At 40.9% G+C, this 25,515-nt stretch overlaps 1 protein-coding gene across 1 annotated transcript in view; it reads left to right on the plus strand.

The window, feature by feature from the left end:
• FLT3 (fms related receptor tyrosine kinase 3) overlaps positions 1–25,515 on the plus strand; it is a 519,185-nt gene that overhangs the window by 172,950 nt on the left and 320,720 nt on the right. Inside the window, exon 3 of the mRNA XM_069202208.1 lies at positions 22,742–22,956. Coding sequence (XP_069058309.1) covers positions 22,742–22,956 — 215 coding nt within the window. The remainder of the gene's footprint in view (positions 1–22,741; positions 22,957–25,515) is intronic.

Raw genomic sequence — 25,515 nt, forward strand, 5'->3', positions numbered from 1 at the left:
AGAAGGAAATGTTATGAGAAAGCGCAGAGCATGGTACCCTAAGGGGTAGAGAGACACAAGCTAGAGGCAAGCTAGAAAATGAGGTGGCGGAAGCAGAATGACTAGTGATGTGTAGGAAGACAGGTAAGAAACAGGTAAGAGAATTGTGAGGAAGAGAAACACAGTGATTGCATCGTTGTCCTATTTTCAATCCCAAATTTTGTTTTTATTTTAGCATGTGAAATGTCTGAGGGGGAAAATATTGGACATACATTGATTCAGCATTACACATAATCACTTCCAACGTGTCACTGTAATTGCTAACCAAAGCAAAATTATGACTACACTTGTAATAGGACTCTAACTTTACTATGTTGTGAAAAAAAACATCCCATTGAGGATATACATATTATGCACATTTATTTTATAAAAACGAAAATTCATCCAAATCGAAACATTAAATCACATACTTTGTATTTCCGAAGCGCTTATCACTTCCTTTAACCATACTCAGAAAGGTTCAATAAAAAAAGACCCACAAAAGAGACAGTTGACATGAATGGATCATCATAAGCCCCACTACAACTACAAAACCAACAGAAACACATTACATAAATGTCACATTGTATTTGTGAGCCATCTGTTTCTGTTGGCTCTCTTTAAATGCCATCAAGCTGCTCGTGATGATAGTAGTGTTGTAGGCTACTTAGTATAGAGTGTTGGGCTTCACACATCAGTGATTTCCAGTGGGATACTCGTATTGTCATGACGCCAGTGTCCATGTTGGGTCATGTATGAAAAACAAAGTCCATGTATGAAAAACAACGCTGGCACAAACCAAATTGGGAATCATGCAAAAGCTCGCCCATCATGGCTTGATTTACATTGCCTCCTATGTAAAGCATCACTGTGCAAAGAAGCAAATGACTCACTTCTAAAAGTAAGGTGTTCTATGAGGAACAAAATATAGTACCCATACCTAAACTGGTAGCAGCAGCCATTTCCGGAACCTGTGATATTCTCACCTCAAAATTCCTAGAATCCCCAAAGATGCCTGTGTACCTCCAGAACACTTCTCTCCAGCACAAAACCCAAAGCATTCATCTCTTTTCCATCCACATACAACATATAGTGTGTGAGCGCACCCTTGGTTTACCTATTTCATCATAGTAAGTGATTGGATGCTGCTTAAAGGTCGATGAACTTCTTGACTCATTTAAATTATATATTTCTATAAAATATGCATTTTTCCCACAGATGTAATACCTACTAGGCACTGGTGGATCCTGACCATTCAACATACATGTCCACTTAGACTCAAACAAAAACACGTCTACATTAACTTGTTCCTACAAATATTTTAGCTACCCTTGATTCTGACCTGTATATACAAAGCTTTCCTACGTGCTGTGCATCTAAGGTTAGTCTCCCTTGTTTAGTAATGTTAGTGTATGCACAGTCAATCTCAGAACGACGTGAAACTAATCCCTTATCTACATTAGTCTTTATCGGCCTTCTCCTATCCTCTGTGTAATCTAAAAAACTCTTTTCTTAGGGTGAAAGTAAACAGGTTAAATTGTTTCTGTGTGCGAAAGCAGTTCCAAATGTTAATGTAGGTTTAAATAAACCCTTCACTATAATATGTTATTATCCTCAGCTATCTTATTGAGATCCCTAATGATAGGTACAAAAGAAAACACTACATCCACATTAGAGTAGAAATATTGTATATACTCTTGGTTATAGAACTGTGTTAGTAAAAGACTACAACTTATGCCATATACTAAAGGCAAACTATGATAGGCAATTCCCTCCTCAACAGAGGGTGGAATCTGTGTGCAAACATAGCAATCTCTCGTCATCCATTATCTCGACATACTCATGCAGTAAGTGATAGAAGACATTAGAAGAACATTCTCCCTGTGTATGCAAATATTTCTCATCTATTTTAACTTTCTGTATTGTTGAAAGAGTAGGCACTAATTCTGAAGATGTAGTTTCTGCAGCTATGGTATGGTTGGTCCCATTCTTATTAAAAACAATCACTACCACAATCAATTACAAACATACAATCGCACAAACAATTACCAAACCAATACCCATGTATTCACAGCATCTATTTTTAGATTTCTGTTGATTTTGGTTACCCATGGTCTGTAAAGAGTCAAGAATAAATAGGAAATATAGCTAAGCAGCAAAAATCAAAAGTAAAAAAAAAAAATAAAAAAAAAGATTTCAAGTCTTCAATCTTTAGTCTTCAATTTCAATCCGTCATTATTTTTCAATAATATTCACAGCTTCATTCACACAGGACCCTTTTGTCAAAAATCGGTAAAGTTGTCAAAATCAGTTTAGCAGCTTATCAAACTTCAGGTTATCAAAGTCTCTCAAAAATATTTTCTTTCCAAAAAAATCTTTCATTTAGTTTTCACATTTTCAATTTCTCAGCAATTCTTTATCAGCTTTCATCATGTGCCAAAATACAGACCAGGAATGTCTCTATCAAAACGAAAATTCAAAAATTCTTCTTGCCATTCTTGTGGTGCTACATTTGCCCATGCAGAACCGGAGTATCTCCGATTAGCAACTCTCTTTCTTATTGATTTCGACCTTCACTGTATTCACCATCACTCAGACCTTAATTTCTTGAAGTATCCACTTCTTCCTGAATTGGTGGCACTACAGTTGTCTTCTTTGCCTTTGAACTTGTTTCTGGCCATTTATCACCTTTCAGAGATTTTCTCGTAACTGCTCTTTCAGTATTGGACATGAATTCCTCTCCTCTGACGTTCCTGCAACTGGTTCAGAAGGAGTCAAGTCCTTTTGGCTCAGATCTGTCTCAACTCCTTTCCCGCTGTGGCAGTCACTTGTTCAGTCTGGTTTATCAGACCTTCTGCTTCTAAAGACACCCTCCTCTGAGTAGGTTTTCTCTGGACCGGTTCTTTCGCTTGTTCTATTTGGACCGGTTCTCTTGCTGCTTCATTTGAAGACATTGAGGAAGTTTCATCCTCCTCTTCCAGGATTTCTTCCACTTTGCCTGTCATAGTAGTGGGCAAATCAACTGGAGTATGTTCAGGCTCTGACTCCAGCTCACTTCTTCTTCTATCTTGACCTGGAATGTGTCTAGGTGGAGGTAATCTCAACAGCTCTTCTTCTTGTTCTGTTGGATTAGTTACTTTCCCAGTGTGGCTTGCATGTATCCAGTTTGGAAGTCCTGCACATTTCACAGCTGTGGTAGTAATCAATACTACATGGGAAGGACCTTTCCACAGAGGCTCCAAACACGATTTTCTCACTTGCTTACGGATTACAACCCAATCACCTGCTTTCAGATTGTGTCCTTGCTCTTGAGATGGTTGTCGTGTGGTAGCTTCCACCTGATGAGAGAAAGAGCAAACCACATCAGATATGCCTTTGCAATATTCCAATACCATATCATTTGTAATGTTCACAAGAGCATTTGTTGGTATAGCTGGCAATCTCATGGTCCTTCCCATGAGAATCTCATGAGGTGACAGCCCTGTTTTCTTATCAGGAGTACTTCTCATTGACATTAGAATCAACGGCAAAGCATCTGGCCATTTCAGATTCTTTGATGCACACATTTACGCCAATCTTGACTTGAAAGTACCATTCGTCTTTTCTACACGTCCTGAGGCTTCTGGGTGGTAGCTACAATGAAGCTTCTGCTCAATGTTTAAAGCTGAACATAACAATTTGATCACCTCACTGTGGAAGTGACTTCCTCTATCTGATTCTGAAGAGCCCGGAAAACCAAAACGGGGAATTAACTCCCTAAGCAGTAACTTTGCTACTGTGAGACTGTCATTTCTCCTTGTAGGAAAAACCTTAATCCAATGACTGAAAATGCACACAATTACTGTTAGACTTGGCATCCTTGGCGTGGCCTCCCCTAACTTTTTGCCTCTGTTTCCCAGGTTGTTGAGTGTGCTGGACTCAGTTTTTTCTGTTTTTGATACTCTGGGCACTTTACCAATGCAAACTGGTGCTAAAGTGCAAGTGCTCCTACGTTAAATGTATATATAATTGCCTTTCCATGATTTACATATTTGCTTTACTAGTAAGTCCCTAGTACAGTGCACTAGAGGTGCCTAGGGGCTGTAAATCAAATGCTACTATTGGGCCTGCGGCACTGGTTGTGCCACCCACATGAGTAGCCCTGTACACATGTTTCAGACCTGCGGCTGCATTGTCTGTGATTGCAGTTTTAAACCACCAATTCGACTTGGCAATTATACCAACTTGCCAGGCCTAAACCTTCTCATTATATACATGTAAGGCACTTCTAAGGTAGGCCCTAGGTAGCCCCTTGGGCAGGGTGCAGTGTGTGTAAAAAGTGGGACATGTGTTTTACATGACCAAACAGTGAAATACTGCCACATTAATTTTTCACTGTTGCAAGGCGCATCTCTCTCATAGGTTAACTTGGGGGCTGGCTTGAAATATTATTAAAGTGCAGATTCCCTTTGAGAGCATATAGAAATTTGGAGTTTAGGGTCTCTGAGCTCACAATTTAAAAATACATTTTTTTGTGAAGTTGGTTTTTAAATTGTGTGTTTGAAAATGCCACTTTTAGAAAGTAGGCATTTTCTTGTTTAAACCATTCTGTGACTGTTTGTGGATTCCATGTCTGGGTCCGTTTGACAGCTGGGCTGTTTGCACCTCTCCTCTAGACGGTTAGACAAAGGGAGCTGGGGTGTAGCCTGCATATCCTGATGAGCCATCTGTGCTGGGAGGAAGGGGAGGAGTGGTCACTCACACCTGAAAGGGCTGTGCCTGCCCTCTCACAATGCAGTCTCCAACCCCCTGGTGTGTATTTGGGGTCTGGCCTGGGCAAGGCAGGATCTCACAAACAAGAGAGACTTTCCTTTGAAGTAGGTGTACTTCAAAGGCAGAAAGGGGTAAAAGAAGAGTACCCAAACTCCTGAAAATTAGATCAATTCTGGAAACAAGAGGAACCTCTGCCAAAGAGAAGAGCTGAAGAGAAGTGCTGCCCCTGCCTGTGCTTTGTTGGGCTACCCTGTAGTTGTTGTTTCTGCCTGTGAAAGGGGACAAAGACTGGACTTTGTGGTGTATTCCTGCTTGTGAAGAATCTCTAAGGGCTTGGACTGAGCTTTCCCCTTGTTCTGAAGTCTCAGGGCCATCAAAGACTTCCCCTACCAGCACCTGGACTCTCTGCTGAGACTCCTGCCCTGACAAGTGGTGCCCTACCCAGTCCCTGGGCCCTTGAAAGGAGAAGCTGGAGAAAATCCAAGAAAACTGACTTTGGATAACTCCGAGCCGATGCCGATGCCGAATCCCGTGACGGCGCCTGTGACTGACTCTGTGGTCCTCACTGGAGTGCGACGACCCTCGCAGGCCCAACATCACTGCAGCCCTGGCAAAGTCTGCAACTCTGTGAAAGTCGCTGCACCACGTTGTGACCGACTCCGCCTAAAGTGCGCGGATTCAACGCTTTGCACCAACGCTACCTCACCTTCACTGCTCTACAGCAACGCTTCGTGACGCCTTCGCTCCTTTGCCCTGCAGCACCGGAACTGACGCCTCCTTGGATCCAGTGACACCGCGATCCCCGACTTTGCGCACAGGCTTGTTTTCACATTTTAATAAGGTACTGTACCTGGGGGTCTGTGTGACTCGGTAACCGGCGCCATTAGAGTTGGATTGTTGGGAATGACTCCGTCACGACACCCTGTTATCACCTCATCTAAGTATTTTGTGTTTCTAAGCTCTATTTTTTAGTTTAATCTTTAAAAATTCATAACTTGACTTGTGTATGTCGGAATGTTGTCGTTTTGGTCTTGTTTTGTTTAGATACATATTGGCTATTGTTCTAAACATGTGTTGAGTCATTTTGTGGTATTTTGCCTGTATTACTGTGTGTGTTGGTACAAATACTATACACATTGCTTCTGAAGTTAAGCCTGTCTTCTTGTGCCAAGCTACCAAGGGGTTGAGCGGGGTTAAATGAATATGATGCTACCTTACCTGACTGCCAACCAAAGACCCCTTTCTAACAATTACCAACACATATTTTAAACCAGCACACACAGGCATCTCAATGAAATACATTTGCATTCTGCTAAATGGTCCTCCTGCCATGCCTATATGTCCCATGTTGACAACTGTTCCTTTGCCCACATTCATCTGTTGGCAAATAACCCATTTGTGACAAACTGCTTCGGCAACTTGTCTAAATTTTGGATTGAACCAGAATTGTTTGTGTAGCCTAACCATGGCATCTTTCTCCACATGAGCTTGACCATGATAGTATCTGGCCATCTGAGTAAGTAAACTGTTGGGCAGTACTACTTTTCCTTCTCCCGAGACCCACACTTCATCATCTCTTTGGACACATTTTAACTTAATCCATTCCCTGTGCTCTTCCCTTGAGACATTTTCTTGAAAAGTTTTTAACTCCCCCAAGTTATCAATGACATGCATAACATAATTCGCATAGATCTCATCATTTTCAGGTAACAATTCCCATTCTCCTTTAAAGGATATGTCATTCAAAACACAAAACTTTGCGACTTAATCTGCATATGCATTTCCCAATGACACGTAATCTTGTGATCTCTGATGTGCACTGCATTTCACCATAGCAATATTTTCAGGCTTTTGAATCGCTATTAACAACTCATGTATTCTTTCACCATTTCTTATTGGTGAACAAGAAGAGGTTAGGAAACCTCTCTGTGACCACAATTGGCCAAAGTCATGTAGAATGCTGAATCCGTGTTGACTATCTGTGTAAATAGTCACTTTCAGTTGATTTGAAATGTGGCATGCTGTAGTAAGAGACACTAGTTCTGCCATTTGTACAGAAAACACTCCTTGAAGCCATGAAGCTTCCAGTATTGGCAGTGATGGTACATACTGCATATACTGCTCTTAATGTGCCCACATTATCTCTCAAGCAAGAACCATCGAAAAAGATAATTTGGTAATTCTCTTCCAGGCAAGCAACTCTAATATCCGCTCTGGGTTTTGCGCATAACTCTGTAATTTTCAGGCAATCATGTTCAGTATCATCCAATTTATTAATGCTTGTTTCCTCATTTGGAAGTAAAGTTGATGGGTATAGCACTGTACATCTCTTAATTGTAACATTCGGAAATCCTAAGGTTATGGATTCATATCTAGTCAGCCTTGAGCTGGTCAGATACTGAGTCTTAGCTCTGGTAAGCAAAATTTCAATTGAGTGAGGTACCGTTATAGTAAGAGGATAACCCATTACTATAGTCTCGCTCTGAGCAAGACTCTGCTCAACTGCTGCAATGGACTACAAACAACCAGGTAAAGCTGCTTCGACTGGATCCAAAGTGGTTGAAAAATATGCCACTGGGCGATTCACACCACCAAGAGTTTGAGTCAAAACAGATAACGAACATGCATCAAGTCCATGACAAAACAACAGAAAATGTTTGATGTAGTCAGCCATACCTAAAGTCGGAGCTTGACACAAACTCTCTTTCAAATCAGTAAATGCTTTCGTACATGCTTTTTCTAGTACTATAGGATAAGAAACATCTTTATGAGTAAGTTTCTGTAAAGGATTTGAAAGAACTGAAAAATTCGGGATCCATTGGTTGCAGTAACCCACCATTCCCAAAAACATCCTCACATCCTTATGTGTTTTTGGTGCTGGTATTTGCATAATAGTAGCAAGTCTCTCCCTGGAAATTCTCCTAGGTACTTTCTCAATCAAATGACCCAAACATTTTACTTCTTTCTGGCAGTACTGCATTTTAGCAGGGGACAACTTATGTCCATCGTCTCCCAGGACATTTAACAAAACAATTGTATTGTCTTTACATCCTTCTTTTGTTTTGGATGCAATTAACAAATTGTCAGTGTATTGCACCAATGTTGACCGATAAGGCATCACTAATGATTCCAAATTATTTTTCAAGATCTGGTTGAAAATGGATGGTGACTCTAAAAACCCTGTGGAATTCTACACCAACAGTAGACCCTATTTAAGAACTTAAACAAGAGAGATATTTGCTGTCTTCGTGAAGAGGCACAGAAAAAAATACTTGACATAGGTCTACCACAGCAAACCATTCAGCATCGCATGGGATCTGAAACATAATCACAGCGGGATTTGGTATAACGGGGCAACATTTAACTACTATGGGGGTCATTCTGACCCGACGACCACGGAAGCACCGCCAACAGGCAGTGCTTCAATGCCCATTCTGACACCGGCGTTAAAGCCGCGGTCAGAAAATGGAATCTGGCGATTTCCCGCCGGATTTCCCCTGCTTGGGCTGAATCTCCATGGCGGCGCTGCAAGCAGCGCCGCCATGGAGATTCCGACCCCCTTCCCGCCAGGAACAGGATGGCTGGAACGGGTGTCGTGGGTCCCCTGGGGGCCCCTGCACTGCCCATGCCACTGGCATGGGCAGTGCAGGGGCCCCCTAACAGGGCCCCATAAGGATTTTCACTGTCTGCATTGCAGACAGTGAAAATCGCGACAGGTGCAACTGCACCCATCGCACCCCTGCAACTCCGCCGGCTCCATTCGGAGCCGGCTTAATTGTTGCAGGGCCTTTCCCACTGGGCCGGCAGGCGCTCCTTTGGCGGGTGCCCGCCGGCCCGGCGGGAAAGCCAGAATCGCCTCCGCGGTCTTTTGACCGCGGAGCGGCCAAATGGCGGTGACCGCATGGCGGGCGGCTACCGCCACCCGCCGCGGTCAGAATGACCGCCTATGTCATTTATTTTTCTCAAGTCTTGCACAAGTCAAATTTTCCCACAAGGTTTATGCAAACCCATTATTGGTGAATTACATGGGGTGCACAAACTTCCTTTTAAAATATCTTTCTCCACAAACTCTCCTATCAATGGTTTCACTCTCTCGATTATGTTCTTCGCCATCGGGTATTGTAGAGTCTAAGGAAAAACTACATTGGGCTTCACTGTGACTCTGACTGGCTCGGCTCCTTTTATCAACCCAATGTCTTTTACTGAAAGATCCCTAACCTTGATCTTAGCATGTTTCTATAAGTCAGCAGGAAGATCTTTCACTTCTATAACCAGAGAGATACTAATCAAAGGGCTTCTTCATTTACTGGCTCATCAAAACTGATCAAAGGAAATTCTTCAGACACTGACTCATTGTTAACATTAAGTACTGAGGCTTCTTCATCATCACTGTTTGTTTGAATTTCAATAGCCTCACCTGAACAAGTAATTGAGCATCTTATTTTGCACAATAAATCTCTTCCCAATAAGGATACGGGACTTGAATCGCAAACCACAAATGTGTGCAAACCCTTAAATTTACCTATTTCAACAAAAACTGGTTCTGTAATTGGGTTCATTAAATATTGATTTGCAACTCCCACAGTCTGAACTGTTTTCCCTGATAAGGACAGGTCTGGAACTTCTACAGATCTCACTGTTGAGCGTATAGCTCCAGTGTCAACCAAAAACCAGTGTCTGACCATTCACCTTTCCTTTTACATGAGGGCCTTTCTGATCCACATCTAATGAAGCTGCCAACACACATTCTCCTTCATCTGAATTCTCAGGCATCTATTTGTCATTTATTCCATTCTCACTATGTAGTGGAAATTGATGTACTGTATTGTTACTCTAACATAGTTATTGACTCGTGACCCCCTGAGGAAGCATCACCTGCTGCTGATCCATAGGAGCTTGAGGGATATGAATTTGTTGTCTAGGCATTTGAATTTCTTGTGCAGGCACCATCTGCACCTGTAGCTGCATCTGCTGTATCCGAGGCGTTCACATTTGTAATGGTTATACACTTTGCCTGGGCTGCATTGGATTCACATTATTCTGATTTTGACCTCTCATTCTTTCAATTGTTTCAATTCAATCTCTTCACTACAGTATCTCGCATACTGTAGCACCTCATCAATCGGTTTGGCTTTCCAACAATTCGAATGGTTGTGAATCATCTGACTAATTTCTGGTCTGAGTCCTTCAAACAAACCTGAACACAAAGTGAATCATGTCTTCCGGTTCAATTGTTTCTGTTCCACTGTAGTATTTAAAGGCTTTTCGGCAACCTCTCATACCATGCATGAATTGTTTCTTTTTCTTTTTCAGCTGTCCTATCTATGTGCTATCAATCAACGTTTTTCAGCAAAGTTCTCGTTTTCAAAAATTCAATGACTTTATAGTAAGCCTTTATTATTTCATGAGATGATGCACCTGGTGCTGGATCTCTTGGCGGCTCACTTGTTGGCCAATCTACATTCCTTTTGCATTCAATCCATTAATCTGGTGGAACAACTATTTCCAAAAGAGCATTCAAATCCTCCCACAGGCATTTTGCAAGCTTCAAAACCTATCTGTTTGCTGGTACCATTCTACTGGTATCTCCCTCAACTTTGGGTAATCATTTGTAAATGACAAAATATTACTTCTACTCCAAGGGACATGTATAAAATTCCCTTCTGGAATTTCTCTCATGCGTAAAACTTTCATTACTTCTCTATTCTGTGATGTTTCTGCAGAAAAAGTATCAAGATCTTTTTTCATCTTGTCTCTTTTCTTCACCTATCTGCCTTTCCATTTGTCTACGGCTCTCCATATCTGAAAACCTTGAAGCAACTCTCTAAGGTGTGTTTTCATCCCTGCAGATCTCATGTGCTCGAAGTCCTTTACCTCGAAATCTAACCTGTAACTCCTTTTCAAATGTTTCATTTTTGGTAGGTCTTTTCCATCTTTGTCTGCTACATCTACTAACTGTTGATGTATCTCACCTGCTGCTTTTGTAATCTTCAGACACAAGTATCTCAATTCTGCTTCATTGTAAGACTAATCTATTACACCTATAGTTCCTTTAACAAGCTTACTTGCTTCCATTGAAAGCCTAGCATGGTTAATATAATTTTGTCTACTGGAAACATCTTGTGAATTATTCAACTTTTCTAATCGCTCTGTTAATTGCTGAGCTGTTAAACCCTGTAGTGAGATGTTATTAGACTGAGTACCAGGTTGTACAGTTAACCTCTGAGTTTGGGTTGTCAGTAATCTCATGTTGGTGCCAATATGCGACCCTGTCTCAGTATTCAAAGGAGCTCTAACAGGACTCAGGTCTAATAATGACCCTGTCCCATCATGTCTGTCTCATCGGAGATATTATTCCTACATTATCATTATGTTCTTCTCCCACTTTGACCCACTCAGACTTTTGACTTAGAATTCCCTGTCCATTTGTTCCATTTATTCCCTGTGCACACAATAGTATAATTGGACCAATATTAGTAGGTACAGATTCTGCATCTGGATTTGGTCTGGCAGTTGCAATTTGAGACTGCACTACCTCTGCATTCTGCATTTGAGGCAGTAATAGCAGACTCAGCTCTGTCAGAAACAATATTGGTTTCTGGTAAACCTGTCCTGGAGGCACTATTAGATTAGCTGTTGCATTTACAACAGGCACATCTGGGTAAATCCTTGGAACACTAGGTTGTGTCAGCTGTACAGTTTCAGCTGACAAATTGAAACTACTCTGCATTGGTATTTGCTCAAATGGACTAGTCCCAGTCTGTATTGAGCTCTGGTTCACGTTAGGATTAACCTGTGCAGAACTATTAGTCATGTTATGGTTACTCTGTACTGAGCTCTGTGTCATGCTAACTGGTGTCGGTGCAGTAGGATTCACAGTAGCACTTGTACCTTATTGTGCCACGTTGACGATTTCTCAACAACTCATCATTGTCTGATTCCTCATCAGGAATTAGAGATAAAGAAATCTCTTTCGATTTCCGAATTTCATCCAAATATGAACTCCCTTTTGAATTCTTAGAAGCCTTCTTCGCTTCTTTCTCGCTGTTTTCTGAAATTGTAGAAAACATCCCAATACCATGTAAGGTATCGAGTCTCCATTGTCTCTGGTCATTGTCTCATTTTCTTCTCAAATGTCAATGCTTGTTGTTGTCTGGCTACTAGTTCCCAGATCGCTAATGGTTTAAATTGAGCTGGTCTTGGCAGAAGTTTCAAACTATACCTCACTTGTCTCAAATTCTCTAAAATTCTCAAATTAAATGTCCCATTTTCAGGAAACGCTAAGCTTCCTTATTTTCCTGTGGTTTTGCACCAATGTTTTAAACAAAGGCATGCTCCAGTACCTTTCTCATCCATTACAATATATGCTGGAGTACCTTCTGGCGGACAAACTTCTCCTACCCTAGATGGTATATAATCATCTCCTCTAAGAGCACTTTTTAAAGCTTTGAAAAACTTATTTTTCACAACTTTATGCCACAAATCAATAATCAGAAAGTGACTTTTGATCCCACAATCCTCTTTGTCTTCCTTCTCAACTAATTGCGCTTCACGGTTGTCCACCAATCGGTTCGCGACCCTTCTCACTAACCACCCTATCCCAGCGCGGCACAAAATGACATCATACTTACATACAGCGGCTGACAAAGTCTTGCGGCTTGTCCTCCGAACCTCAAAAACATTCAAATTCTTGTGATATTATTTGTGAGCACTTCATCAAAACCAAAAAAAAACTGAAATTTGTCTATTTACTATAAGTAGGGTAATACAATCGCTTCAGGAACCTTATGGATTTTCACTGACGGTTTTTCGCTCTAACAGCTATTCTTCTTTCTAAGTTCCTCAGATTTGCAAGAAAAATTCGACTTGCAAATTTTACTCTCAACTGATCAATGGATAATGTCCTGTCCATAGGACTCACCAAGTCTCAGTCAAAAAGACCTTGCACTCAACTTATCTCACAAACTCGACTTGCCAAACAAGCTCGATTGGCCTACTAAGTAGATAGACAAATTACAACAAAAAAACATACTCTTTTAATACACTCTGGAGTCTTAGACCTACCTCATGGTCCGCATACCAACAGCCATGTGGACAATATTTTGAGCACCAAATGCCACACACATGTGAAGTTTGCCGACTTCCCTACTCTCACACTACAGAGTACGCAAACCCCTTCTACAAAATCATTTGGAATACGCCAACTCCCCTAAAATCTCGCAAACAGCTAAATCATCTTCAAATTAGCTAAAGCTGTGAACACTCCCCACCAATATAGGCAGACTCCAAGGACCAGGGAAAATCACTTTAGACGTTTAGAGACACATTTTCTCCATTTTTTGCATCATTTTGAAAAATCAATAAATCTCAAAAACACTTATCAATATAAATTGAAAGAGACATGACCATCAAATTCTGCTACCAAAACTGTGAACATGCCCTTGGCTTATCTAGTTCATCATAGTAAGTGATCGGACGCTCCTTTAAGGTATTGCTAAGTGTCACATAAAACAACAATATTAAATAATATTAATCACCAAAGAATTAGTAAACGACGCACCATGACCCATTTGGCCAGGAATAACCACACCCTTTAGTATCAATTGAAATATTTATTTCCCTATATTAACAACGTTAAGATCATGAAAAATATTCTCAACACCAAATGGTACAAATAAAGAAGCATCACAGGCTGTAGCATTGGCCTGAAGCCTCTTAGTTTAAACAAAGCAAATAAAACAATAAACTTAATAGTTAGAACACTAATTAATAACTTTAATATTTGAGCAAGAAAGATAAGATACATTTGATTCAGAAATAAAACAATATCAAGTCCTATGTATAGAGAAAACGCCTCACTAAATTCAGATTAGCATTAGCATGTTGGGCTTCATGCAAAAGTTTTAGTAACATTAATTTAGAAAACATCTTGCTATGACACTATAAAAAAAATAGCAGCAGTATTAAAAGGTAGCAGTTGGTAGCTGAAAAACAAAAGACAAATAACAATATACAGATCACCATATTTACCTATCCTAAGGTAATCTGCAACAACTTCTACTTCATCAGGGGGAAATCAGCATCAGCGGAGGAACAGGAACAGAGTAGGGGGATGGTTTAGAATTTAGACTATAAGATTACTAAACCATCGGGGCATTAGTTCAATATTGAACAGGGATATAAAACTGAGAAAATAATAAAACACCAGAATTTCAGTATACTGACTGGCAAAGCATGAAGTGTCAAAGTGACAGATCACACTAAGTATACAAAGTGAAGTCTCTGGACACCAGAAAAGAATGCACCAACTGAACACCTAGTGTCTGAATTTCAACATGAAATTAAACTTGTTAAACTCTTGTGATTGGCTAAAAACATAATGTGAAGAAAGAACATCCAATTACAAAATGTACAGATAACACAATGACATAAAATGTTAGCTTTGAGAACGCTCATTCGCTTCTGTTCTTCTTGCGTAGTTCAGGTTTATACTAAATGTGTATTGCACACTTCCTTCTCCGGCTGAATCTGTAGGCCCTTTTGTTTTGACATCTTGCGGATTTGCTTGTACTAGACAGTGGTTACAAATATATGGAAACATTTTTCTTCATACTGTTTTCCTTGAGAGAAACACATTTCATTAATAAAATGCACAGAACAAGTTTCAATGCTTAACAAAAGAAGTTTGTTATAGAGCGTACATGAGCACATAAAGATTTATCAATAGAAAGAAAACCGGGAGTTAGATAACTGTCTCTGTGGCCTTGTCTGCTTAAGGCACAATGGAAAGCCAAGAAAATATTATTAGAGCATTTTAGTTTTACAGAAGACATTTTACCCTTACACTACTGTACATTAAACACATTTTTCAGTTAGTTTTCATGTAGGCCTCACACTCCATGGTGACTAGTGAAAACAAGGACATCTCGTGTTATACATTATTTTCATTATTAATCATTTTATATATTAAGACATAAGTATGATTACGTATGAGAAATATATTAATATGAATTTTTGGCTCTCACAAGTGCACAGCATCTCTTCATTAAGCAATTTTATACACATTTACTTTGTGACATAATCCTTCAGACCCTTCAGGTATAACTGCTTGTATATACATTTTCTGAGATGACCTTTCTTATACAGGTCATTAAACTTGTTTGTAGAGCAACAATGCACTACTTAGGCCCTCATTACGTTCTTAACGGGTTGCCCCGCCACCAACAGTGCCGGTGGTCAATGAAAGACCGGCATCCCACCCAATAATGACGCATGGTGGCTTGCGGTGAGGCCCGCCATGTGCCATGCTGGCGGTCGGTTGTGGGGGTGGATACTGCGCCACCCTCACCGCCACGTCACTCCAAACATTGCCACGCCTATAATGAATCAGTTATAGGCGTGGGGGTGTATGGAGAGGCAGCGATTGCCACAGAGCAGCCACCAGGGAACCCGTTCCCTTCCTGAGCAGCGCAACAGAAAAGGTAAGTGCTGTCTGAGAGGGGAGGGGGAGGGAAGTGTGTGTGAGTGTGTGAGTGCATGAGGGTGTGCGTGAGTGTATATGGGGGAAGCGTGTGTCTGAGTGTGCATGTAAGTGAATGGGTGACTGTGGATATGGGGGATGGGGGACGTGTATGTAGGGGTGGGGGATGGTGAGGGTCGGGGTGGGGTGACCTGCTTGGGGTTTTGGGGGTGGAGGGTTTGGGGGGGGGTCGTTTTTCAGGGTTCAGGGGTGGGGGCTGTTCTAGGGGGCAGGGGGGTGGATAGGGATTGTGGAAAGGGGGGAGGGGCCAGGCATGTCACAAGCAGGTGACAGGAATGATTTTTCCTGTCACTTCTATGATTTCTGCCATAGATTACCTGAGAGGGTAACTCGCCAGGGAATTCCTGGTGGAAATGGGATCATAATCCCACCGCCTGTCCTGCCTCCACTGCCGGATCAAATGTGCTCACAGTCGGCCCTGCGGTGGACTCCGGCCTGGCAGTGGACTCTGCCCTGGCAGTGCTTTGCAGCCAGTTCACTAATATGTTCAAAATATGGCGGTCTGGACTGCCATGCCGTTGGCGGTAATGACCGCCACCCCCGGCATGGCGGTCCAGACCGCCATGTTCATAATGACCACCTTAGCCATCAAACTCTTTCCCTTCTCTAATCAACTTCTCAAACACCACTTTTCTCATCCCTTGAGGAACAATCAACACTTGTATTCCTTACTTTTTCATAATCCAGCATCGTGACATCATCTTCCACCTACACAATTCTTTGGGTGCAATTACATATCTAACCTAGTGTCTGTGTTATTCTTACAATATCTGCTTTCTCCACTTTCAGAAGTATAGTCTCCTGACTTTTAGGTATACATTGAACCCCATCTCCCAAATTATCTCATATCACTGACTCTCACCTATGAATTTATCCATGTTCACCTGCCTATACCCCATTCCCTCTTTGCAAATACAAATGGTCCCATGCAGGTGCTGGGATATGATGTGGTCTAACCCATCCACAATATATCGCCATAAGAAACTTTGCAGCTCAACTTCTTCTCAAAGCCAATTGCAACTGAACTTGAATCACTCTATTTGCGCAAATAATCTACTCCGGCTCTTCTGACACCATTAAGTACTAATATTGATAACCAATTCCTTGTAGGGCAATCTTGGAAGATCACCCCAAAATCCCAAATAGGTCAGCAATACTCAAGGGTAACTTACTGCAAGGATGATTTTGGAACTCTATTGGTTTCAATGTACTTGGTATAGTGACTTGTGATTTATCACACACTGTGCAATTCCTAACAAAACGTTACACCTCTTTGTCAAGAGCTCATGTTTATACTTATTAATGGGAGTCATGCCCACATGTCTTTTATGGGCTATCGTAAGAGCTCTTCTTCGTAATCCAGAAGGCACTAAAAGTAACTCAAATCACCTGATCAACCCTTTGTCTAAAGTCCACTGATCACCTATATGCCCATATGCATCTTCCTCCAGACCCAGCTTTCCTACTTAGGCCCAAAGCACATTTATATACCAGCTCACCCAGGATAACACTGGTTCCTCATACACCCACTGCTTCTATTTCTCTTCAGTCAATCTCCAGACAAGTATAGCGCTACTTATCAAATGACACACCCTTCCTCCTTGTTATTATCATCCACTTTCCCATGCATCAGTGACTGGTAATCAACACAAATTAAAACATTCAAATGTTGGGAGCTCCATTGAAAACAATGGAGTGCTCCGGCCTCCTAATGACTGGTAGAAGCCGGAAGCTGCAACATGTTTTGGCTCACAGCTGTTGCTGTGAACGAAGGCCTCATGAGCCCGAGGGGATTTTAATTCCCTCAGCTTCATGAGGCTTTTGTTTTATTCATTATAACATTCTACCCTCTAGTGGCTGAATGTTCTAATAGCCTAATAGCCCTCTGCAGCTGGGCTATACCGGCATTAAAGTCCTGCTTACTTGTTAAAGACCCTCACCTTCCGTCTTAGGCCATCAACCCTGGTGCGAGCCTTTAATGGGAGGTATAACCCACGACGGCAGCTATAAGGCTATCAAATCTAACGTAGAATTTTTTAAAACAGGCAAAGTTTCTATTTTATAGCAATATTTATGAAGTTTCCATTATTATTGTGTGATCCTCTCAGTCATCAGATCAGCCACTTTTGGTGCTAAAATGTGTGGAAAGAAAAGTTAGGTTAGGAGTTTACAACACAAATAGCTACAACTCGAGCAAATGCGAGCCCCGTTGCATTGAAAATGCTTGTTTCTGTTTGGAAGTGCCAGATAAAACCAGGTGGTCACAAACAGAAAAAACGCCATGACCCCACACTGACTCTCAGAGTAAGCTTCCAGGTTGTGGAGGCCACCCATGTTTTGTTTTTCAGACCTTTCACTAGAAAGTCAAATAAGAAATTAGAAGTACCTAGAAGTGCATTCAAAACTGAATACTGAGAATAATCAGTATTGATTACTAGACCCTGCTAATACTCGGCTTACTAATGACAACAGAACCAGAGGATTTCTATCCTGAGCAAAACTTTTGAAGTCCCAACATTACCTAGATAATACAGATATAGACATGTCAGTTCTACATAATAACAATGAGTACATGAAAATGCACACATAACAAACATGAAGCCTGGAATACAGCAGGTTCCCCTGCTATAAATAAAGGGTCCATCTAAATTAGAAAAAAATAGTTCTCTTTACCCAGTCCTGCATTGCTAACAATCAAAAACACTAGTTATTCTAAAACGTTTGCTTGATTATGTCATCTGGGGTTTTTGGATCCATTTTGACATAATTCACTGTATGCGCAATTTAAGTGAGATAAGGGCAGAGGATGACTGGGATGTGGAAACTAAAACGGAACATAAAAGGAAAAAGTGCAGGTAACTAGCCAATCAAAATAAACTAGGAAGGAAGGAGATCCCAAAATGAACGGCCAGACACGGTTTGTGTCCTGGGCTTCATCTGATGGTCATTTGAGGAGTTAGTAGCCTACGTTTATGCACTTACCAATAAGTGGCTCAACAAATAGAATAAAAAAGGTAATCCCACTACAGGTAAATGGAACACACATTAGATTACATTTTTCCGTAGGAGATTACCTTGGGAGAAGATGAGACATCTAATGCACATGATATGTCAAGAGCAAGATACAAATATTCACATGGTGGCTTTCTACCTTGAAGATAAAAATGTATTTTACCATCTACAGTTAAAATAGTTGATCAAGACTGTTGACATTTGTACTAGATTCAAGCTTTCATGGAAGGCCCAATGACTGTATCGGAAACCTATCTCTAGAAAATATTGTAAAAGTAGTACATCAGAGACCTTTGACATTTATACTGGTACTAGGAATGAGGATCCCCTATTTCCATCACAATTCATGCTTTTGTTAGGATCCCTGTCATGGATAGTACAGATGGGAGTGTTCAGTCAGAGTGGTGCAAGCTCCATTAGACAAAGTGAAACCACCACTACTGCTTACATTGTCATGTTTCTTAGTCCAAATGACATCCAAAGCATTCCCTACTACTGCAATAGTCATTTTAGAACATTTGCAGGTTACAAAATTAAATTAAGTGAAGGAAATGTGAGGGCTTGTCCCTTTGTAAACACATTCTCAATTCTTAGCTAGAGAAACAAGCTGCTTGTTATAATGCTTATGAAATGAAGTAAACACGCAAAAAGACCATTTGAAGTTTCTTGAAGAAGATAACTTCAGGCATGTAAAAATGGAATGTTATGACAATAATGTTGTGGGGGTGAACAAAAATTGTGAAAATAATAGCAACAGCAAATTGTATAATCAGACGTGCATTGTGCAAACATTTGGGCCAAGTGTCAAATTCTTTGTGTGAGTGGAACAAAAGGCAAAGTGGTAAACAGGAAAACCTGAATGCTGTGATAAAACTAGCCAGACTTACAAAATCTAGGCATATATTATTGACAACACCATCCATTCCAGCCAGCCAAGCCAAGTCAAAATTCTTATTGACACCAAAATGAGTTTTGGATTTCAGATCAGACACTGAAGAAAATGGAAGGGTTGCCATTAATCTATGTAAATGGTCACACATATAAAAAAAAAAAAACAATTCAAAGGATGAGTAAAAATATGTGGCATATGGTACACATTTTGCTGTGAATACATAAAATATTGGACATAGAAGCATTGTGGTGAAGAATGCTAAAATTAGGAAAAAAGTAACTTGTCTCTAGGGTAGAATAGAAAAAAGTGAAGCTACATCAGATACAAGAGTATTTAACTTGGGGTTAGAAGGCTGACACAAGCATTGTATAGAAGATGTTGTTATGGAACGATACACCAACCTTGAGGCTCATGATAGACCAAGACTTAAGATGTGGGCCTTCTACCTACATCATAATCTACACTAATGTAATACATATACGATGTTTGTTATCATGAATTCAAAGATAAATGGCTAAACACAGTAAGGATGGAGATTGGGTAAATATGGTGAATAGTTGTACCAGTGGGTTCAGGGAGTCAAAATGAAGTGTGTGAGTTAGAAATAAAATATGGCACTGAGCACACCAAAAGATGAGGAAGGCAAGGCTAGCAACAGATGACCAGGCTGGTAGGAGGAGGGCGGAGGCTGAACAGTACATTTGCTGTAGTCACATTCTCATCTGAGAAGTAGCTGGCTTGGAATACTGGGAACCACAGAAAGAGTACTGAGAAAAAGCATTCCTCAACCATACAATATGGTATTGCTTCATAAGACCTTTTTGCTGAGGAAGGAGGCAGACATGGGCAAAAATAATTAACTGCCACATAAATCACTGGCAAGTTGGTTGAATGAGGAAATGGAAAGAGAAGGCTTGTCCAATGTATTACAACTGGTTGGAAGGCATTGCCAAAGTGACTTGACATGAAATGCCCTTTTATTGAAAGTATAGCCAGAAGGAAAATAAGATAACACTTGACATTCAATCCTTGAATCTTTGACTGGGATAGGGGAGATAAACTAAGTAGTCTGCTGAAAAAACAAGACTGAAAGGTTGAAGAGGAAGACACACCATACAACTTTGTGGATAGCAGAAGCAGAGAAGAGGGAGCAAGGTTAAAGACAGGACAGTTTAACCCTGACCCACAGGAGAATTAGTAATGGTGAAGATAGAGGAGAGTGCTTGATCAGATTTTGAAGAGTATATCTATCAGAGATGGGAGCATGGTCCACCAAATTTCATGGTTGGAACACCAAATGGAGGTAGAATCCAGTGTGAACTGGATGGTAAATGTTTGCGGACATGCTTCCCAGGAAGGAAAAAAACATGCAGAATTGTATCTGGCATTCCAGATACAACATATTATTTCCCATTCCGAGGGCAAAAAGCTTAATCCTTGCTCTCTCACTTTCACATACTGCAAGCAAAAAAAATAATGGATTAAACCCAGATCTGTGACTGGAGGTAAATGTTTGACAATGTTCAGCACTCCATCCATCATCTTTTTGTGTTGCATTTTCACCCTAAGTTGTAAAGGTATGCCTAAAAGTAGGTCCTGTGCTGGGCTCGCCACTGGCTTCAAGCTAGCCTGGCTAATGAGGGGTGATACGCCGAGACCATTCCCAGGATGCTTGATGTTCGGTTGACGGAGGACCTATCCTGGCACTTCGGCTGGGCTGTTCCCATGGGGAGCAGGATCAAGGCTGATTTGCATATGTCTAAGTCCAAACTGGAATGGAGTGGCAAGCAAAATAATGATGAAAGAAACCCAGATCTGTGACTGGGGGTGAATATTTGTCAATGTCCAGCATTCCGTCCATCATCTTTTTAAGTTGCATTTTTGCCCTAAATGGGAAGGGTATGCCCAAACGTGGGTCCGTGCTTGCTACACCACCACTTTCAAGCTATTTTGGCTCATGAGGGGTGGTACCTCAAAACCGGTCCCAGGAAGTTTGTTGTTTGGTCCATGGAGGACCTAGCCTGGCAGTTTGGGGTGGACTGTTCCCATGGGGTACAGGGTCAAGGCTGAATTACATATGGCTAGGTCCAAACTGGAATGGTGTGGTGAGAAAAACAGCAATTGATTAAACCCAGATCTGTGACTTGGGTGAATAGTTGACAGTGTTCAGCATTCCATCCCCCATCTTTTTGTGTTGCAGATACTGCCCAGTATCATAAATTCTAGCCCAGGTAACTCTTTGCTGATTTTACTGGGAACTCGTAATTGGGCTCCGTGTGGTGTAAATACTTTGTATTGAGTACAGTTACTGTTTAAAATACAACAAAGAGTAAATTAAAAAATATAAATGTAAAGCCCAGATTACCAATAGCAGTGGAAATTGAAGGAAGAAAAGAATCTCGAAGAAGAATATTAGTTGATCCTTGAAAAATATATAATTTGGGGGTATTTGATGCATTATACAAATGTTTCCCAACTTCTCTTTAGAGGAAGGAAGTTGTTAGTGCATATGTGAATATGTGAATGGCTACTTTGTGGGTAGGACTATTAATCAGTCAAATGCTTCCTTCCCTTATTAGTCTAATGAAGTGCTCTACACTAAATGTAATATTAATCTCCATTGTTCCCCTGCCACCTGTTTTCACTCAGTAATATTGATACTGAAAGAAAAGCATAGGCCATCATTTACCATCTTTGCCCCTGAAATCGGAGGTTCTAACTAAGAGGGTGATGGAAGTCCAGAACTGTCATTGAAGTACATTGTACCCATTGTACCACAGAAAACTTTAATGATTAGAAACTACCTGTAAACTGTTTCCAGAAATTAAATGTGCAAACCTTCTTCTGTGATGGGGTTGAATATTATAAATCAGTGCTTTTCATGTTACACATACCTGAACAATTTGGGGGAGTTTAGTCTAGTACACCACTGCAGGTCCCAAATATCTATACACTCTGATCCCCTTCTTTACATCTCACAGTGACACTTAGGTAGGGGATGATAGTACAAATGCCCATTCTAGCATATCTCTACACTTCTCTCTCTCTCTTCAGTCATACCAGCTCAGGGCCACAACTATACACAACATCTCAGATTTGACAACCCAGTACAGTCACCAGCTCAGCCATAAAGGGACCTACAGAGCTGTTCTCAGTTGCCAGCATACTGAAAACCATGACACTGTGAATCTGTCTTTCACACCTCACCATTAACTCACCGTCCACCTCACTGCTTTTATGAGACGCACTCTGTCTCATAACAATAACTGCGTCTCAGTGGTCTTTACTCACAACGTGGAAACACTTACCACATAGGATCATAATACAAAGTAGCAAGTTCTGTATAAATGCTCCAATACAATGTAGTACAATGTTTCCTCGATAATCAGACCTACTGCCAGAAAATGTCAATGTATAGTCGTTTCTACAGCAAAGGTCTAATGCCGCTGTGAAGTATTAGAGGCATGGTATGAAACATTTTGCAGCTACATAACTCAGTGCACATACTTCTGTTTTTTTAAACATAGTTGCCAGACATTGGGAGTGGAGCAAAAGACCTCGAGTGCAGAGCGACTTCTCAGAGTCCTGAAGAAATATTCGAGCCTGCTGAAACAATTGAGCTTCATGAGTTTCATTTTGCGACAATAAAAGTGATGACAAATATTACAGGAAATACATCATGTTATTGGTACTTTATGGGACATGCACATGAATGCAGTATTCAATTTTACTCCGAAAACAAGTAAGTTAATGGATGTGTAAATCCAAAAATAATCTTTTGTACAGTCTGTTGCACAATCCATCGTGTTTTTGTATACATTTAGAGCCCATTAACATTTGTTTTCAATACGAAATACGATTTACGCATGGAAAAAAGTTGTAATTTTATCATGCAAAGCCTAGATGCGATTTAAAAATCAAGAATGTTTATGTTCAGAATACCTTTGGTTCACAGAAGTTGTTAGTCTCCGAGTGGCCGTGGAAACGCAATACAAATGAAATTAACTCATCAAGGCAGTCATAACTTTGTGGGTATTCACAAACATGTGTAAAGCATCCATCCTCCTTATTTGCATTTATAGATGTACACCTTTAAGACCCAAGTGCGAGTTGTGGAAACCGTGTCTCCCAACTTTCCCAATTTTACAGAAAGTATGTAAGAAGAAACACAATTCGGAGAAAAGTATTTTCTGTAATCAGAAAACGCATGCATGTTAAATATATTTTTGGAATGTCAAGTGAAAGGTACCCTACGATGCGTACCTACGAGCCCTACTTGTGTGTAGGTTATCTGCAATTGCGCTCAACACAAACTAGTCACAGAGAAAATGTTTTATTGTGTCAAAGTCAAATCAATTTAGAGAAACCTTTTTACGGCTTCCAACATTTGGCAAAAAAAGGTTACCTTGTATCTAACATGAACTAGCTTCATTAGAAAATACCTCGTTGAAACTAACATAAATGGGCCTAGTTATGAAAGGCAAACCAGCCTAGGGTGAAATTTCTCTGAGAATCCAGCACAAACAGAGCCCGAAAAGTCTCTTCTCGTGTCCAGTACAAACTCACATACTGTGACCTGCCCGGTAAAAAGTATGAATCAAAACCTTACTGTATCGAAAACAAGCCACCTCATAAAAATACAGGCCACGGTGTACATCACTTTCCCAAAACGCAAGCGCGAGCAGACAGACATCACGCACCTTTTGACCTACTGTTAACTTCACAGGAAGTGACAAAAAATAACTGTTGACTTTAATGACACCACAGGAAATTACATAATGTAATCTTAACACTCGAGGGCATCACAGGACGTGGTTATCACTAAAGACACAACAAAAACCTAGTCTAAATTGAAAATTAATAAAATGTACTAATGAAGATAAAAGTATAATTGAGGTTCCTTCCTATATTTGAACTATGATGATATCATGATGTCATCCTTTACTGAGTTACAGTCATGTGCCAGTCACAGCGACCAGATGCCCAGGCAACAGAGATCTCAAACACCTCACAGTGTCTAAAAATTCCCAGGCACAAGCTTCTTGTGCCTGGGCAAAGCCTTATATACATTGCTACTGCCTGAAATACCAAATTATAATCTGAAGTGGCTAGGTACAATCTCAATGTTGCGGAGTACCAAAACCCCAAGTGATAACCCAGAGGTCTTATTTACAGCCTCAGATGTTAAGGAAAGGCCTATCGGGTAAGCCACACCAGCATATGCATAGGCATATCCTAAATATACCTAGGTATGTCTTTAAATGCCCAGGACAACAAAAAAATGCACAGATATACTTTTAAATTCTTGCACTCCCAATGGACGGACTAGCCTTGGTTCTACTTACTCAAAAATTGCTTCTGATGGCTGTTGTGCCCTTCTCATATTCAAGTTTAGCCTAAGGTAAGTGTGCATCTTTCACCTTTATAGATCTGCCATTGAATGTCCACTGCAGATTTCTATGTGTAGCTATAGATTCCAATTTCCAGTGCCGTTTCTTCATCTGCGGGCTTAGCACATTCTCACCAGCCAAGGTTACCATTCATTATAAGGTTAATTCTTGAATGTCCAGTGCAGGTTTACTCTCAACCTGAAAATGTACCACTATAGTCACTATGCATAGCGCAGACTTCCCATTAGCAGAGTTAACCTATAGCCCCAACACAACCTCCACAGGTGCATGTTTAGCATCTAATTGAGTATTTGTTCAAATCTCATTAGACAACTGGCAACCACCTTAGGTGTGGATGTCATTATTCAAATAAACTGTTGCCTAAAGGTAAACTTGCCCAATGGTGTTCTGTTTTGCAACAACAAGGTGTTAGCTTCTAAAACGATTTTTATGCAGCAAGTAGTTCATTCTACAATCAGTACCTCCCTTTCGACTCAAGTAATTGGTTAGATCCCTGCCTGTTGATCTTCGCTTCTGTTCTCTCTATCGGTTGCCAGCAGCGCCGCAGTGTTTTATGAAAAGGTCTGTTTTTGCCGTGGAGAAGTGTGGCTCAAGTGGAGAAGTGTGGCTCAATGGTTAGAGCGGCAGACCCTGATGCAGAAATCTAGCCCGGGAACAGGGTTCAATTTCTGCCTTGGCAGGTCTTGGGCTCAATTTCCTTGGACCTGATAATTCTCGCAGCAGTGCCTAATCTAATTCATGGGTCCCACTCCTTAACTCTGGGCAATAGCTTGCTTAATCTCCACAACAGCGCTGGGATGCCTGGCTTCACCTTGGAGATTGCCCAGGAGTGGGCATGTCACAGGGAAAAGCCAGGAGGGTTTCCACAGCATTATGCGTACAGCGCCTTG

This window comes from Pleurodeles waltl, chromosome 8 (genome assembly GCF_031143425.1).
Source record: "Pleurodeles waltl isolate 20211129_DDA chromosome 8, aPleWal1.hap1.20221129, whole genome shotgun sequence".
Lineage (NCBI taxonomy): Eukaryota > Metazoa > Chordata > Amphibia > Caudata > Salamandridae > Pleurodeles > Pleurodeles waltl.